The sequence below is a fragment of the Pseudorca crassidens genome, chromosome 8 (genome assembly GCF_039906515.1).
Source record: "Pseudorca crassidens isolate mPseCra1 chromosome 8, mPseCra1.hap1, whole genome shotgun sequence".
Lineage (NCBI taxonomy): Eukaryota > Metazoa > Chordata > Mammalia > Artiodactyla > Delphinidae > Pseudorca > Pseudorca crassidens.
The window spans coordinates 50,867,045-50,882,107 of NC_090303.1; the positions used below are offsets into that span (position 1 = coordinate 50,867,045).

Below are 15,063 nucleotides of genomic sequence, written 5' to 3' on the forward strand. Positions count from 1 at the left end.
GTTAGGAATCCGCCTGCCAATGCTGGGGACACAGATTCAAGCCCTGGTCCGGGAGGATCCCACATGCCACGGAGCAACGAAGCCCATGTGCCACAACTACTGACCCTGCACTCTAGAGCCCACGAGCCACAACTACTGAGCCCGCGTGCTACAACTACTGAAGCCCTCGCACCTGGAGCCTGTGCTCCACAACAAGAGAAGCCGCCGCAATGAGAAGCCCGTGCATAGCAATGAAGAGTAGCCCCTGCTCTCCACAACTAAAGAAAGCCTGCACGCAGCAACAAAGACCCAACGCAGCCAAAAATAAATAAAAATAAATAAATTTATTTTTAAAAAGAAAAGAAAAGCCTGGGAGAAAACTATTCTTTGACCATGGATCAACAGCATACTGACTGTGGCCAATATTTTCATTTCTCTGAAACTGTTTCTTTATCTGTACCTATAAATGACACTTTAAATTTCTTTATTATTTTCATTATTACTGATATGATATATCTGTACCAAATAAATGGGAAACAAATGTACATTTGGTTTTATATACATATAATGCACATACATTTAATTGTGCATATCTGAAAATTGTGTAGTTTTGATTTTAGTATTGGATCTAAAATAAAGAAATAAGAGAATTCTCTTGATAAGAGTGGTGCCCAAATCATATGCTGTGTCTTAAATCATGCCATTTTATTATTTAGTATTTCTTAACAATTTTTTCTTCTTTATTACTTTGCTTTTGTATCACTGCTTGTGTCTCAAGAGACCATTCTATTTACCTTTATCTTATTGACAACCACAGCAGAGTATGGGTCCTTCTGAATTTATACTTTAGAAGCATGCACCTATATATATGGTCATTTTTTTTTAAATCTCAACAAATTTTAAAAGATTTATATCAAGCAGAGTATGCATTCTAAATAGAGTGGAATTCAACTAAAAAAATCAAGAAAGAAAACTCCCAGGCATGAGGAAATTAAACAATATGCTTCTAAATAATCTCTAGGATAAATAAGAAATCACAATGAATATTATAAAATATTTTGAACTTAATAATAATGAAAATACTTTTCAAAACTCAGGGGATGTTGTTCAGTTAATAAGATTGTCTACACGTACGAAAGTGATGGAGAAATTGTTGATTGTTACACTTAAGAAAGTGATGGAGATGATAATACAGATTAAATTTAAAAGATGGAGATGATAATACAGATTAAATTTAAAAGTGCCACATTACATATGGCGAAAAAAAATTGAGTTCTCCCGGTATTCAAAATCTATTTTCCTATTTAGCAAAGAAGTCAGTCACATCACTGTTAAATGAAATTCCAATGAATGTCATTGTTGTTTCACTTTCATCTTAGTACATATCAGCCAGCGTTCGTGTTGAAGCTACACTTGTTCATCTATGATGTAAACTATCTCTTTGCTGAATTGGATAGTAACCAAGCATTTATTTGAAGTATAATTGTTTCAAAGCATAGTTGAATATCACTCACAGGTTGAAAATGCAAGAGTTCAGCAAAAATCAACAAAAGCATTCCATGAGAATCAATTAGATATATGGAATTAACAATAAAGAGTACTGCATATTTTATTATTCTAAATTAGGCTACACATCCTTCATATCAGTAAAATTTATAACTTTTGTATGTATATGTGTGCATATAATTCTTTTTGATACTCAGTTACTAGCATACCATTGGGTATAGTGTCCTATTTACATAAACTTCATGTAAAACTCTTTGGCTGCCTCAAGTCATATAATATCTGAGCAACAAAAGAACTTAAAAACCAATCATTCAGGCCTCCTCCTTTTACTACTGGGAAAATCCAGACCCTTAGAGTCAAGTGGCTCATTCAAAGCTGCCCAGCTCTTTAGAGAGAACAAACCTGTGAAGTAGAAGCACAGTATCTGAAGAAAGGCTAAGACCTCACACAGAGATCACCCAAATGCTAAAGTAGTTACAAACCTAAAGCTCAGCATTCTAACAGTGGGAGAATATAACTTTTCCTACAAATTATTAACCAAGAGAAAAGGAGGAAAAATAACATTTCTAATAAGTTTTGTGATGTTCTGGTCTAGATCAGAACCAATAAATTGCCATTCTAGTCCATTTTATACTACCTTGCATTTATTTCTTCCACCCAAAGCTAAAAGGACTTTACCTTAAAATCTGTTTAAAAGCAATAAATATTACACAGCTATTGTAATCCCATAAAAAGAACATTTTAAGAACACAATTCTCTGAATGCATATCAGAAATTTATAAATATACCATCTGAGATGGTAAAGATTTTTGGTGATGAAAAGCAACCTGCTTAAACTCTTAAGGACTTAAAGGGAGTACAAGAACAGTATTACATGGGAAAATTAGAGGAGATAGCATGATTTCCATGACTTTTAACTGGAGTTTAACATATATGATCTACACTACATTATGAAAAGATTCTGGGAAGATTAAAAAGTGAAAGCATTGTAGGTAGAAAAGCTGAGAGAGTACATATAGGTCCACAAAGAAAGAAGGGAAAGATTAAAGTTTCATCCTTATCTTGGCTGCTGGAGACCTCAGTAGAGTCTTTGTGGTGGAAGACAACACGGTGCAGGCTGGATATTTATTGCAGAGTTGAGTCCACACCATGTTCTTCACCACACCCAGATCCTCCAAGCTGTTCTCCACCACGGCAGAAGGGAAGTGACATCCCATAACTTTCACTCCCACATTAAACTAGACAGAGACAGGCAACTGCCAGCATTCATTTCCACATCAATGTCTGATTCACATGATAACATGGAAGACAGATATCTGTTACTTGCTTTTGTTGAAGGCCACACAACTTTCCACTTTATAGATTAACTCTCTGACTAAGCATGTTATAGTCTGGAACTGGTGTTAACATTGCCATACTTAGTAAGTTTTGTCAAAACAGCATCAAAGTGAGGCAGCACAAAGTGTCAAGAGTCTGGGGGCACATCTGGACTCTGCCACTTACAACCTGAGTGACCTCAGGCAAGCCTCAGATTCCCATCTCTAAAAGGGGATAATAATAATAATATTACCTCCCTAATAACATTGTTGTGAACATTCCATGGGTTAATACGTATCATGTGCTCTTAGAACAGAGTCTGATGTATTATAAGCACTCAGCAAGTGTTAGCTTTTAGCACTATATTTTATATAGAGATATTAACAAAAGGAATGACTTGCAAATCAGTGAATTGTAGTCAAAGGTGGGGCTTTAAATGTCTTATTGACAATCATACACACATTCTATTTTAGGGATTAAAATTTCTTTATTGGTCAAAAATTAGTAATTATTTGAAATGAACACCTCCCCTCTCACACCTTTAACTACATACCACTGCCCTAGAAAATCCACATACCTGAACAATGTTAAAAGAGTGAGATGGAAAGAGAGAGAACAACCTAGCATCTGGGGATGTTTTATACAGTGAGATCCAACAGATCCAAGCTAAATGCTGGTGAACACTATTGAAAAGTATGATATGAGCTATTTGCTACATCTAGTACAACATATTGGTATTATCCTGGACAGCTCACCACATTTCCAATCACAAATATCCTTAGAGAGTTTAGTATGTATTCTAAAATAAGTGCCTGCCTTCTGTTTGGTCTCACTCAGACTTCTCTCTCTCTCTCTCTCTCTCTCTCTCTCTCTCTCTCTCTCTCTCTCTCTCTCTCTCTCTCCCTCTCTCTCTCTCTCTCTCTCCCCCCATATATATATATATATATATATATATATATATATATATATACACACACACACATTTGCAGTACTGTACCAGTTAGGATTTATTTATTTAGGATCAATTTATTATTGATCTTTAATAAAAATATATTTGTCTTTTTATTTAGGAATAGAGAAACTTGCACAAAAAGGGAAATCATTGTCCCCTTTAGCAAGTATAACTGGAATATCACTCTTTTTGATTATATCCATGTGTCTTCTCCTCCTATGGAAAAAATATCAACCCTACAAAGGTAGGTTAAAATTTTTTTAAAAAATTTTGAATGGTTGTATATGTGCACTAAAGTGTATCTTACTGTGTTTTTTCTTTTTTGGTTTTAGTTATAAAGCAAAAGCTAGAAGGCAGGTAATGCATATGTTTCTATGAAAATAATTTTTCTCTTGAATGCTTTTTCCTCAATGATTAAGACTGACAGAAACACCAATTTGTCTTTTCAGGCCAGAAACCGAATACAGGAAAGCTCAAACGTTTTCAGGTAATGGCTGGGCTGAGAGGGGCTGTTATCAATATTAATGTATATTAATATATATTGTTGATATTGATTATATATGTAAAATGTACTATTTACATAACAGAATTCACATGGGATAACACTAACACTCCCTTCCCAGGATGACTGCCCTCACTTCACAAAGTTCTATCCCTTGTATTAGTTTTATGTAAGTCACACAGGTCTGTAAAATAAGCCTGAAAGGCACTTTCAACTCCATTTCACAGGCAAGAGAACTAAGGCTCAGAGAGACTGTCACTTGCCCGCCATCACTGAGTTCTGCTGAATCCTGTTCCATTGATCCTCTTATTATTTTGAAAATGCCCAAGGGTTCTCTCACTGTGTCAGTTCCTAAAGCAGATACAGTGCTGGCAGCTCCTTCCCAGGGAGAAGAGGAAAGGGAGGTCCCACAGGTTTGCTGCTTCTCTGTCCCCAGCGGTGCCCCTCACTTCTGACTCCCTACTGAGTTGTCATAAGTTAACAGTGGGGCTTTTGCTCAGGCCTTGGAGTCAGAGGAGCTAGGTTTCCATCCCATCTCTGCCACTTTCCCCCAACGTCACCTTGGGAAAATTAATTATTTTTCCTGACCTCAACTCACCTATACAATAGAGATTATAACTTCCCCTCAGGGTTGCTCTGAGAATTAAATCCAGTAATGTAGGTGGAGTGCCTAATACAATGCCTGGATGCTCAGTAAACATGGGTCTTCTTCCTCTTGTCTAGTCCTTTCTCACAAATGATAAACCGTCAGAGTTCAGAAAGGCCCCAGAGACCACCTGGTTCCTCCCAACCACCCCATTCCTGTCATTTTACTGCTGATAGTTTAGGTGACATCAGACTTGTTTTCTGTTTTGTATGTATGGGCAGCAATAGTTGCTTATTTATTCTTATTAGTCCTGGGGGACTCTTAGATCTAGCAGAGTACAGTAGATATTATGGGTGGATTAAGAGCTGCTGTGATTGACAGATTGAAGCCTTGGTGTTTATAAGTGTCTGGTAACTGAGAGTTACAAAGGACAAGGCTGCCCACATGTGTTTATATAATATATATATATAATATTATATTATATATAAACAGTGTATTAATATATAATACACAGTTTCCACATCAGACTTTAAGAATAATTGTCCCAATTCAGTTTCAATTCTGAGCTTCAACAGGAGTGATTTCCAATACTATTTAGTGGCAGCATGACTATAGGTGATTAAGAAATGTTAAATTGGTTTTATACACATACCACTTGAAGCAAACCATGAAGGTAAGTTTTATAAAGGTTTTTCTAAAAAATAGCAATAGCAATTTGAGGCATTTGGTTTGTAAGTAGTATTTGTTTTCCATTTCAGGCCACGAAGATGCTCTGGATGACTTTGGAATATATGAATTTGTTGCTTTTCCAGATGCTTCTGGTGTTCCCAGGGTTGGTTTTCCTAGTGGCCAATTAGCCCAGAAGTAGCATTCTGCTTCACCAGAGGTGTAAGCAGCATTCATTTAGCATGTGGGCAGTGTGGTCAGATGGCTGCATTACCCTCAGCAGTGTTTACTCACTCTGTAATGAATGACGTTGCCGGATCTGGGGAGCTAAAGCATCTTTCTCAGCCTCTATCAATAAAACTAACACAAATAAGGAAGTTACACGAATTCATAAACTTTCCTTACCTGGTAAGCTCAGGGAAGAGGGAATTAACTAGGTTGAAGGTCAAGAGAAGTGAATAAATAGGGGACCAAGAGTCCCTGGTTTAAATAATTCTGCATCACTTTGATGACTGCAGCCTCTCACTTCACTGACTCTCTCTGTTGCTCAGTTTCCCCTTTATTTCCTCCTCATATCTCATGAGAACATTACAAAGACAATTGATTATACCCTTGAAGGTACCTTATGCTCTTCAGAAGAAAGGTACCATATAAACCCAAAGTATGCAGGTACATATCTTTATTTTTTCCTAAAGGTGCATGAGATGTGAGAGCGGGAACTTTTATACAGTTGAAGCCATTTTTTTCAGTCCACACAGACAAGGTCTTTTCAGCAATCAGTTTTGTTTAACAGGAAAGCAGAATGTTTCTCTGAGCTAATCAGCTCATTAATATTTTTACAGATTTATGTACAACCGACCTTTCCTCTGTTTCCGTATTCCCCTATGATAGTTCACTTAAGGAAGGGGCCAGAAACGGACTACTTGCCTCTGGGCATTTTCATTTTCCTTTTTAAAAGAGAACTATCAATATTTGTTGTTAGGGATTGGTTACCTCACTTGTTCAGAGAATTCTATATAAGATTCTAAGGTTCAAGCAGTAAGTTACCTGGCCACAGGCTTTAGTTCTCAAATGCCACGTGAGTAATGGAGGGGGATTGATTGGATTTCATCCTCCTATGGGTGAGTCGTAGCACCAGTGCCCACATCATCACAGATGAAGAGAAAAACTGCATTGCAAAAGCTTTGCAATGTCCTATTCAGTCTCACGCAGGATTGGCTCACCCTTCACTTCTACAATCAAAAAGACAAAAATAAATATTTGGTGGATGAGTTATTTCAAACAGCTCCTCACCATGGCAGAAAGCACCCCTCTCAGGTGTGGCTTTTAAATGGGAAAGCAGGAAACTGAAGAACTAATAAGACTTAAAAGTGAATTTTGAAGTCAGTTTTTATTCCTAGGAATGCATTGGAAAGGAGTGAGATCTATGTAGGAAACTTTAAATTTAGCCTTGCAATTAATCAGTACTCAGTTTCAAGATTTTATTGAGAGGACCTCTATCTGCTCAAAATACTACAGTTCTAAAGAACCTGAGGCAGAGAAATGAGTGCTTGATTACGTATCAGAAGCCCCGCTTATATCTGTCTTAAGTAGAATAACTCAACTTGGAACTATGCCCATCTTCAATGCTGAAAACTCCTGAGGAATCAGCTGAGGTCCTTCATTGGCAGTTCCAGGTGCTTTGGGAAGAAGTGAGAAACCAACACCAACAACCCATGGAGCAGAAGGACCCGGACATGAGTAGGAGGATCTGTGTGAGAAGCAGCCAGAATGGCAGTTATGTGTGAAGATTAACAGCTAAATGCAACGGTTTTGAGAAGAAAAGGAATAATAATAACATTACCAAGATCTCAAAATTGAAGTTAAGAAGGGAAATAAATTGATTACTAACTTTTTGAGTTTTTAAAAATCAGAATCATCTTTGAGTTTGTTTTGATACATGTACAGATGCATACTCCTCTTCTCTCTACTTACTGTACATTTCATTGCCCATTTAGCACTTCTTTTGGGGAATTGGACAGAAAGCAATGGCATGAAATGAAGAAATTTATTACTTGCTAACAGGTCTAATATTAGGTTAGTTGAGTAAGTTAGTCATTATCTATAGATTGCTTTTATCATAGCCCCTGAACACCTCTATACCAAAGAAAATCAAGAGTAAAAACTCTAAACCAAAATCCCCTTGACACAAAAATGATAGGATGAATCACCTATTCCGTCCTAGGATGAATAGCCTAGGACTGCCATGAGAGCTTTAAGAAGTAGAATAGAAACAGGCAGTTTCCAGAAAAATCTAAAGCTAAGATATTCCAAAGTAACCTAGCAGGTCAAATGAGATAAAGAACTCTTCAGATGATTTATCAAGGGCAAAGAGTCCTCTAGGTGGATCTGTATAAATATAAAGGACTGAAAGTGGCCAGAAGTACGATGAAAATAGAACGAGTTTGGGAGGAGGAGGGGAACCAGACTTTAGCTAAGTGATTGGAAAACAGTGTTTACAAGCATAACAGTATCAAATATAAGGAATAGGAGTTAATGAAACATGAATGCCAATTTCAATAAAATACATGTTGATTTTAACCAGACAGACATACACTACTGTACTTTCCACATACATCCAAGCCTTACTTTTTAGAGCCCATTACTGCATTCAAACCAAAACCTCTTCTTTTGTGTGTTCTGTATTTCTTGGTACTATCTTTAATAACTTGCAATGTGATGAAGGCTTCTGCCTGTAAGTTATCCTTTTTTTCTAAACCACCCTTGCACACGTGATTGGTGATTAGTGTCAGAAAGGTAAGACTGAGATGTAATATAAAGGATAGTAATATATGCTCTTTGATTCTAAGCTATCCTGATATCTTCTCTTTTGCTATTTTTTTCTACTGTATTTCCTTTACAGTACTGCCAGCTTTTTTCTTAAATGGAGAAAAAAAGTGATGGTTTGTCCAGTTATTCCTCTCTGACCTCATAGCTATGCCACTGCACAAACTACCATAGGACCAGTGCAGGGAACTGTAGCAAGGAGGAAATGGATATTGAAGGGAAGTTAAATAGTTCTAATTTTCTAATCTTAACCTCTTCCAGTTGTTTTCAACTGTGCAACGTACTGGGAATACTATTACTAGTCTGCCAATCTTTTTAACGTGCCACATTTTCTAGATGCCAGCGAGATCTGTTCCAGCCTCTGATGGTGTACCAGGGCAAGATTTGCACAGTACAATTTACGAAGTTATTCAGCACATCCCTGCCCAACAGCAAGACCATCCAGAGTAAGTATGAACTTGCATTTGATGATGCTACATTGAAAGGACTCAGCATGCATCCCCAGCTGTCCCCAGAGTTTATTGAAAGGCTCAGAAGAAAAAAATATTAAAACAGGAAATTATAGTGTCTGTACATTTGAACACACTTTCCCACCTGAAAATAGTTTTAATAAATAAAACAGGCTAACACACAAGTATCTTCTGGGGCCAGTGAACCAGATGCAGAGCTCTAGAATCTAGCATTTCCCCCAGGGAATCCACATCTTGGTAAGAAAGGGGTCTTTAGACCAGTTCTCAAGCCATCTTGGTTATCTTGATGATTTTCCAGTGACTGTGGTGGTTTTAAAGCCAGTGATCTATCACTACAAATAGGACCAGGAAAAAAACAAACCTGCAAAATGTGCCCAACAGTGTCACCATCAAACGCCCACCTCTCACAGATTCAAAGCAGTCTACTCCCAAGTGAATAAAACCACTGGCCTCACACCCAGAGAAGTGAAACTTAAGCTGAGGCCAAAGCCAGGAAACTGCTTATCCAGTTAACCTCGGAGCTGACACCAAGCAGTCGCCTTCCCTTCCCATTTGTGGAAAACTAAGCCTACAGCCTTTTGAAATAGTGAAATGAACTTCCCTTTTTTGTGGGCTGTAGCTGCCTGCAGGCGTAACTGCCACAAATCATCTTCCATCATTTCTTTATTTGTCATTTATTGACTTTGAAAAGAATATCAATAACCACACACAGGAACTTCCGCTTTGGCAAAAGAAACACTTCTAGTGAAGTAATTCATGCACACCTCTGGGTAAATATCAAAAATAACAGCTAGGATGAATGCATGGGAAACGGTCTTCCGGGGAGAATACCCAGTCCTGGGGGTACTATGCAGTCATTTAAGGGCTAAATAAGTGGCGAGAGCACCTCAGAGGACCCCATCAGTGCATTCCTTCTTGTCTCAGGGAGCCTGGAGAAAAGGGAATCAGGTTAATTAGGAGCAGACTCTGATGGAACTGGGAGCTTCTGGTTTGAAAAGAAAAGAAAATTGCTTTATAGCATTATGTTATTAATCTAATAGAACACAATAGTGGAATGTTATTCCATGACAGTTAAAAAAAAAAAACCTCTCTAAAATGATATCTAATCCTCTTTACTTTGGAGAATAGAAAATGAAGGGATATTTTTCTTTGTTAAAAATAAGGAATATAAAGAATTTTGGGAGTATGTCTGCTTCCTAATTTTAAGATTGTATCCAATCAAAAATATTACCCTATTTAAATTCATTTGTTTTTCTATATGTCCTTTATTCTATGTATCTATTTTTCCAGTTAGCCTGCAAACAAACCAAATGAAAACTTGCGGTTTATCTTTTAAGACTCCTAACAATGAAATAAATGATGATTTTAAACTGTGGAATATGGCAGCTATAATTTCAGAGCACCAAATAAAGTGATTTGGTGGGTTTTGCAGGTGAAAAAAATGATTCCTTAAATTAAAAAAAAAAATCATCCTCTGAAATTAGACTGCTTTCAGACATGAGCAATGTATCTACAATTTCTTGGGAGTATAAAATTTGATTTCAGAAATAAACTTTGAAAGTTAAAAATAAAGCAGAAAAGCTCTTTTTCCAGCACATAAAGGACTATTTAACTGCTGTTGAGAACATGCTCTTTCCAGGGGCAGTCCATGCAAGAACTCCCTCATACTCCCAGCCCCAGTGCCTTCTCCTCCCCATCTCCATAGCCTCTCTCTTCTCACCTCCTTCTGCCCCATCTTCTGAGGAAGTTGCCCTTTGTGTGTCTTTGTCTGGACTTCACCTCCATCCTGAGATGTCTTCGCTCTCTGAACCTGCCTTTCTTTCTCTGTAAGACTGTCTCCCTTCTCTCTAATATCTCTTTAAAATTTTTCCTCCTCTTTCTCCCTTCCAGCTCATCCTAAAGAGGAGCCAACATTTTTACAAGTGTTGTTTTCCTTGAATACAGATGTGTTACCTATTCTAAATTTTAAAAACAAACAAATAGAATATTTTCTCTTTATTTCATTAGAAACTGTTTTGCACTTGTTTTACTTACAATCAATCCACAAACATCTCCAGGTCATTAACTATGTCCTAGGGACAGAGATTAAATAAGACTCAGTCTTTTGAAGATTTCATAGCTTAGTGGGCTCCTCTTTGCTTATTTTAACTAAAGATCAGTGATCCTCAGTAGAATAAATATTCCTCAATAGAATAAACATTCCCTAAACATTCAGAGACCCTTTATCTTTCCTATGGTTTTATTCTCTAGGTCCAATTAAATTCAAAGATCAATTTCATGAATAATGCAGTATTATAGGTGGTTAGTGAATCTCCCCCATTCCCAAAGTAAATGTGCCAGGTCTGGGTGAAGAACTGTAATTTCCTGCTTTCTTTTACCTCTATTTGACAGTTGGTTCTGAGATAGAAACACAGCCAAAATTTTTTTCCTTTGGCTCTTAGACTATTCTAGCAGTGTTGTTTTCATTAGTACATGCATCTATTACCTAACTGAACTGGTGTTTAACAAATTGGTAAGTTGGCCTGTGTTCATATTCTGCTACTCAGCCCAGTTATTTGTTTATTGAACTTATGGCTACATTTATTTAAATGCTGTCTGTTGACCTCATTAAATGCTCTTGGCACAGTTTGTTTTGAACTCGACTTGCTCACAGGACATCCAAGTAAGTAAACCTTTTAGTTTCAAAAGGAAATTATCTACAGAATTTAGTGATTGCTTACTCTTTATACTTATTGGTTTGTAAATGTAATTTTCTTAAACTAGTTCAAAACACTCATATTATTTGCAGCTGTGGAAAAGAATAAAAGAATTTAAGGTTCTTTGACATGTAGACCTGGAAATCTATAGAACATTTTACACGTCTCTTTGCCAGGTGAGCATTCATGGGCAAAGCAATGCATTGAAGCGAAATAATGAAAGCACATATTGAGGAAAAACAGTGAAAATGTATATTCATCCAGCATCAGTGAAGGAATCAAACCCGATACCTCTTACTCATCACTCCTTTTAATGCAGAATAGAGTCATTTATAAAAATCAGACTGCAGGTTTTCCAGCATACACACAATGCATTGTGCTGCAGAGGAGCATGGTGGGGAAAGAGTTCTCAGCGGACAGTCTTTATTGCCCTGACGGAAGGAAGAAAAGGACGGGACTTTCCAATTACTTTTTCGGTATCAAGTTTCCTACAACGCTCAATTAATTCTAATCTATATGTTCCATTTCATCAGCATTGACACTATCCTATCTAACCTACAAATGTGGAAACCTTATATTTGTAAAAATTTCAGCAGGCTTTGTTTTATTAAATTCTCATTACTGTTAAGATTGCTGTATTTTTTTATGTCATTCCCAAACTTCCTTCTTGCTATTTGTACCACAGAATAATAAAGATGATTGTCACAAAAGCAAGACTGTGCCTTCTAGGTTGTCAATCACCAATGGTGTTTTTGAAAAGACTTGTAAAATGCTGAAGGAAATGACTTAGAGTCTTATTTTTATTTTTGTTCAAAGAAAGATGGATTCAAATAAATTATTCTGCTTTTGCTTTTATATGGCCTTGATTCTTTGTATTTTAGAGTAAAAATTTTACATAAAATAACATTATAGAATTAGATTTTTTATCCTTATTTCCCAATGTGCATCATAGAGAGCTACTAAAATAAGACTCTTGCACTCACATGACTATTTACTTTCAGGCTTGAATTTTTTACTTTATTGAGTTGTGGATTCTACTTGTATATTGCTGTAGTTTAAAAAAATCAGTTAGAAACTAAACAGTAGAATTAAAAAACACCATTTTATAACCCCCAAATGAAATAACTGATTCAGATAACAATTATCATTAGTCAAGACTGCTAGATAAAAGGTACCAGATAAAACTACCAAGGGTTAGGTTGCAGAAACTCTGTGAGAGAAAGGTGATCTGAGACCTAGAGAGAAGCAGGTATACAGAGTGGCATGGGTAACTCTTCAGGGTACAGTGAGTCCCAGGGAGTGGGAATGGAGCAGTCAGTCTTGTAGATCTTGAAGATGAAAGATTATGTCAATTTATGTTTACTGACATTGGCTACAGACACTCTGACCTGCCAATGCCACTCTTTAGAATTTTATTCTGGCTAAATAAAGGTAGAAACAACCTAAATATACAACAATGGGGGATTTAAAAATGACATTAGTGACATTAGGTCCATAAAATGATTCACCTTGCAACTATTAAAAAAGAAGAAATATGATTATATTTTCTGACTTTAATAATAGGCCATTAGACGTCTAATGGCCTATTATTTTATAAAGGAGAAAGAAATCAAAAGAGTAGCATTTCTTGCAAATCAAAACTACAGTGAAGTATTACCTCACAGTGGTCAGAATGGCCATCATCAAAAAGTCTACAAAAAATAAATGCTGGAGAGGCTGTGGAGAAAAGGGAACCCTCCTACAGTGTTGGTGGGAATGTAAATTGGTGCAGCCACTATGAAGAAGTATGGAGGTTCCTTAAAAAACTAAAAATACTTACCATATGATCCAGCAATCCTACTCTTGGTCCTGTATCTGGAGAAAACTCTAATTCTAAGAGATACATGCACCCCAGTGTTCACTGCAGCACTGTCTACAATAGCCATGACAAGGAAGCAACCTAAATGTCCGTCAACAGATGAATGGATAATGAAGATGTGGTATACATATATATACAATGGAATATTACTCAGCAGTAAAAAAAGAATGAAATAACACCATTTGCAGCAACATGGATGGACCTAGAGATTATCATACGAAGTGAAGACAAAGACAGAAAAAGACAAATATCATATGATATTGATTATATGTGGAATCTAAAAAAATGATACAAGTAAACTTATTTACAAAACAGAAATAGACCCACAGACATAGAAAAGAAACTTATGGTTACCAAAGGAGAAAGGGAGGGAAGGGCTAAATTAGGAGCTTTGGATTAACATATACACAGTGCTATATATAAAATAGATAACCAACAAGGACGTACTGTATAGCACAGGGAACTCTACTCAATATTTTGCAATAACCTATAAGGGAAAAGAATCTGGAAAAGAATATATAATATATGTATAACTGAATCACTTTGCTGTACACCTGAAACTAACACAATATTGTGAATCAACTATACTTAAATTGAAGAAATAAAATTTTTTAAAATAATAAAAAAGAATAGCATTTTTTAAAAACGTATTTCAAGTGAACCACTATATTTATACTATACCTCCCATATTTTCATAGAAGAACATGGTGAAAGGAAAATTAAGACTAAATCTTACAACCTACCCTATCTTCTTTCCCGGTTTTCTTTCTCTACCACCATTATATATTTTTCTGCTGGAAAAGTCCATCAGTTCCACCACAAATATTCTTCTACATTTGGTAAAAAGAAAAAAAAATTATCTAATTAGAAAAGGAATCCCTGCCCATTGTTAAATATATATATATACAATTAAAATCACCTGTAGAGAGTAGATCTGAAATATTCTCATGACCAAAATAAACAAATGTAATTATGTGAGGTGATGGATGTGTCAACTAACCTTATTGTGATAATTATTTCACAATATATACATGTACCAAATCACCACACCTTAAAGTTATACTATGTTGTATGTCAGTTATATATCAATAAATCTGGATAAAAATTTAAAATCACTTGTAATCTCACCTTCCAGAAGTAACCTGTTAGCAGTTTCCCAGGTTAGTTATGCATACGTTTATTCCTACTCCTTCCAGTTCCAGAAAGGATTTATGGTAGCTCATATAAATGCATAATATAACAAGATAAAATACACCCCCAAAAATAAAGGTGATAAAGAAAACAGGATGAAGGAAAAATTAGAGTTTACAAAGGCAAGGCGAAAGAAGAAATGAGGTTAATAACTAGTATGATGAATTTCCCTTCATCTGAGAGTATTGTTTTATACCACTGAGATCATGCGGCATATACAGGAGGATTTCTAAGGAGGGGCCTCTGAACTGAATGCGATTTGTTAGTTGTCAGAGCCAAAGAAAGGGTGAAATCTTACTGCAGGGCTAGGAGAGAGCAGGTCAGCTTTCCCAGTCACCCAGTCACCCCAGATACATCTGTCTCTCCCCTCCTTTCTCAAGTTTGAATCCCCTCCTGGAGACCACGTGTCTTCTTACTTGTAGAGCAGACCCTAACTACAATGAGCTACTGCTGCATCTCTGTGTTCTCTTTTCTAGACCCAACTCTGGGACACTTTAAAACATAGACAATCTTA

General features: G+C 36.4%; 1 protein-coding gene across 7 annotated transcripts in view; it reads left to right on the forward strand.

Annotated features, from left to right (window-relative positions):
- Window positions 1-12,355, forward strand: part of HEPACAM2 (HEPACAM family member 2) — a 48,393-nt gene extending 36,038 nt beyond the window's left edge. For 4 of the 7 annotated variants that reach the window (XM_067746405.1, XM_067746404.1, XM_067746401.1 and 1 more), the window contains 6 exons: window positions 3,873-3,998; window positions 4,087-4,111; window positions 4,204-4,241; window positions 5,601-5,674; window positions 8,671-8,780; window positions 11,677-12,355. In XM_067746405.1, coding sequence (XP_067602506.1) covers window positions 3,873-3,998; window positions 4,087-4,111; window positions 4,204-4,241; window positions 5,601-5,674; window positions 8,671-8,780; window positions 11,677-11,680 — 377 coding nt within the window. In that variant the 3' untranslated portion in view covers window positions 11,681-12,355. Of the gene's footprint in view, window positions 1-3,872; window positions 3,999-4,086; window positions 4,112-4,203; window positions 4,242-5,600; window positions 5,675-8,670; window positions 8,785-11,676 lie in introns of those variants that run through there. The other 3 variants (XR_010945519.1, XM_067746402.1, XM_067746407.1) reach the window with 3 other exon arrangements.
- The last annotated feature ends 2,708 nt before the right edge of the window (window positions 12,356-15,063 follow it).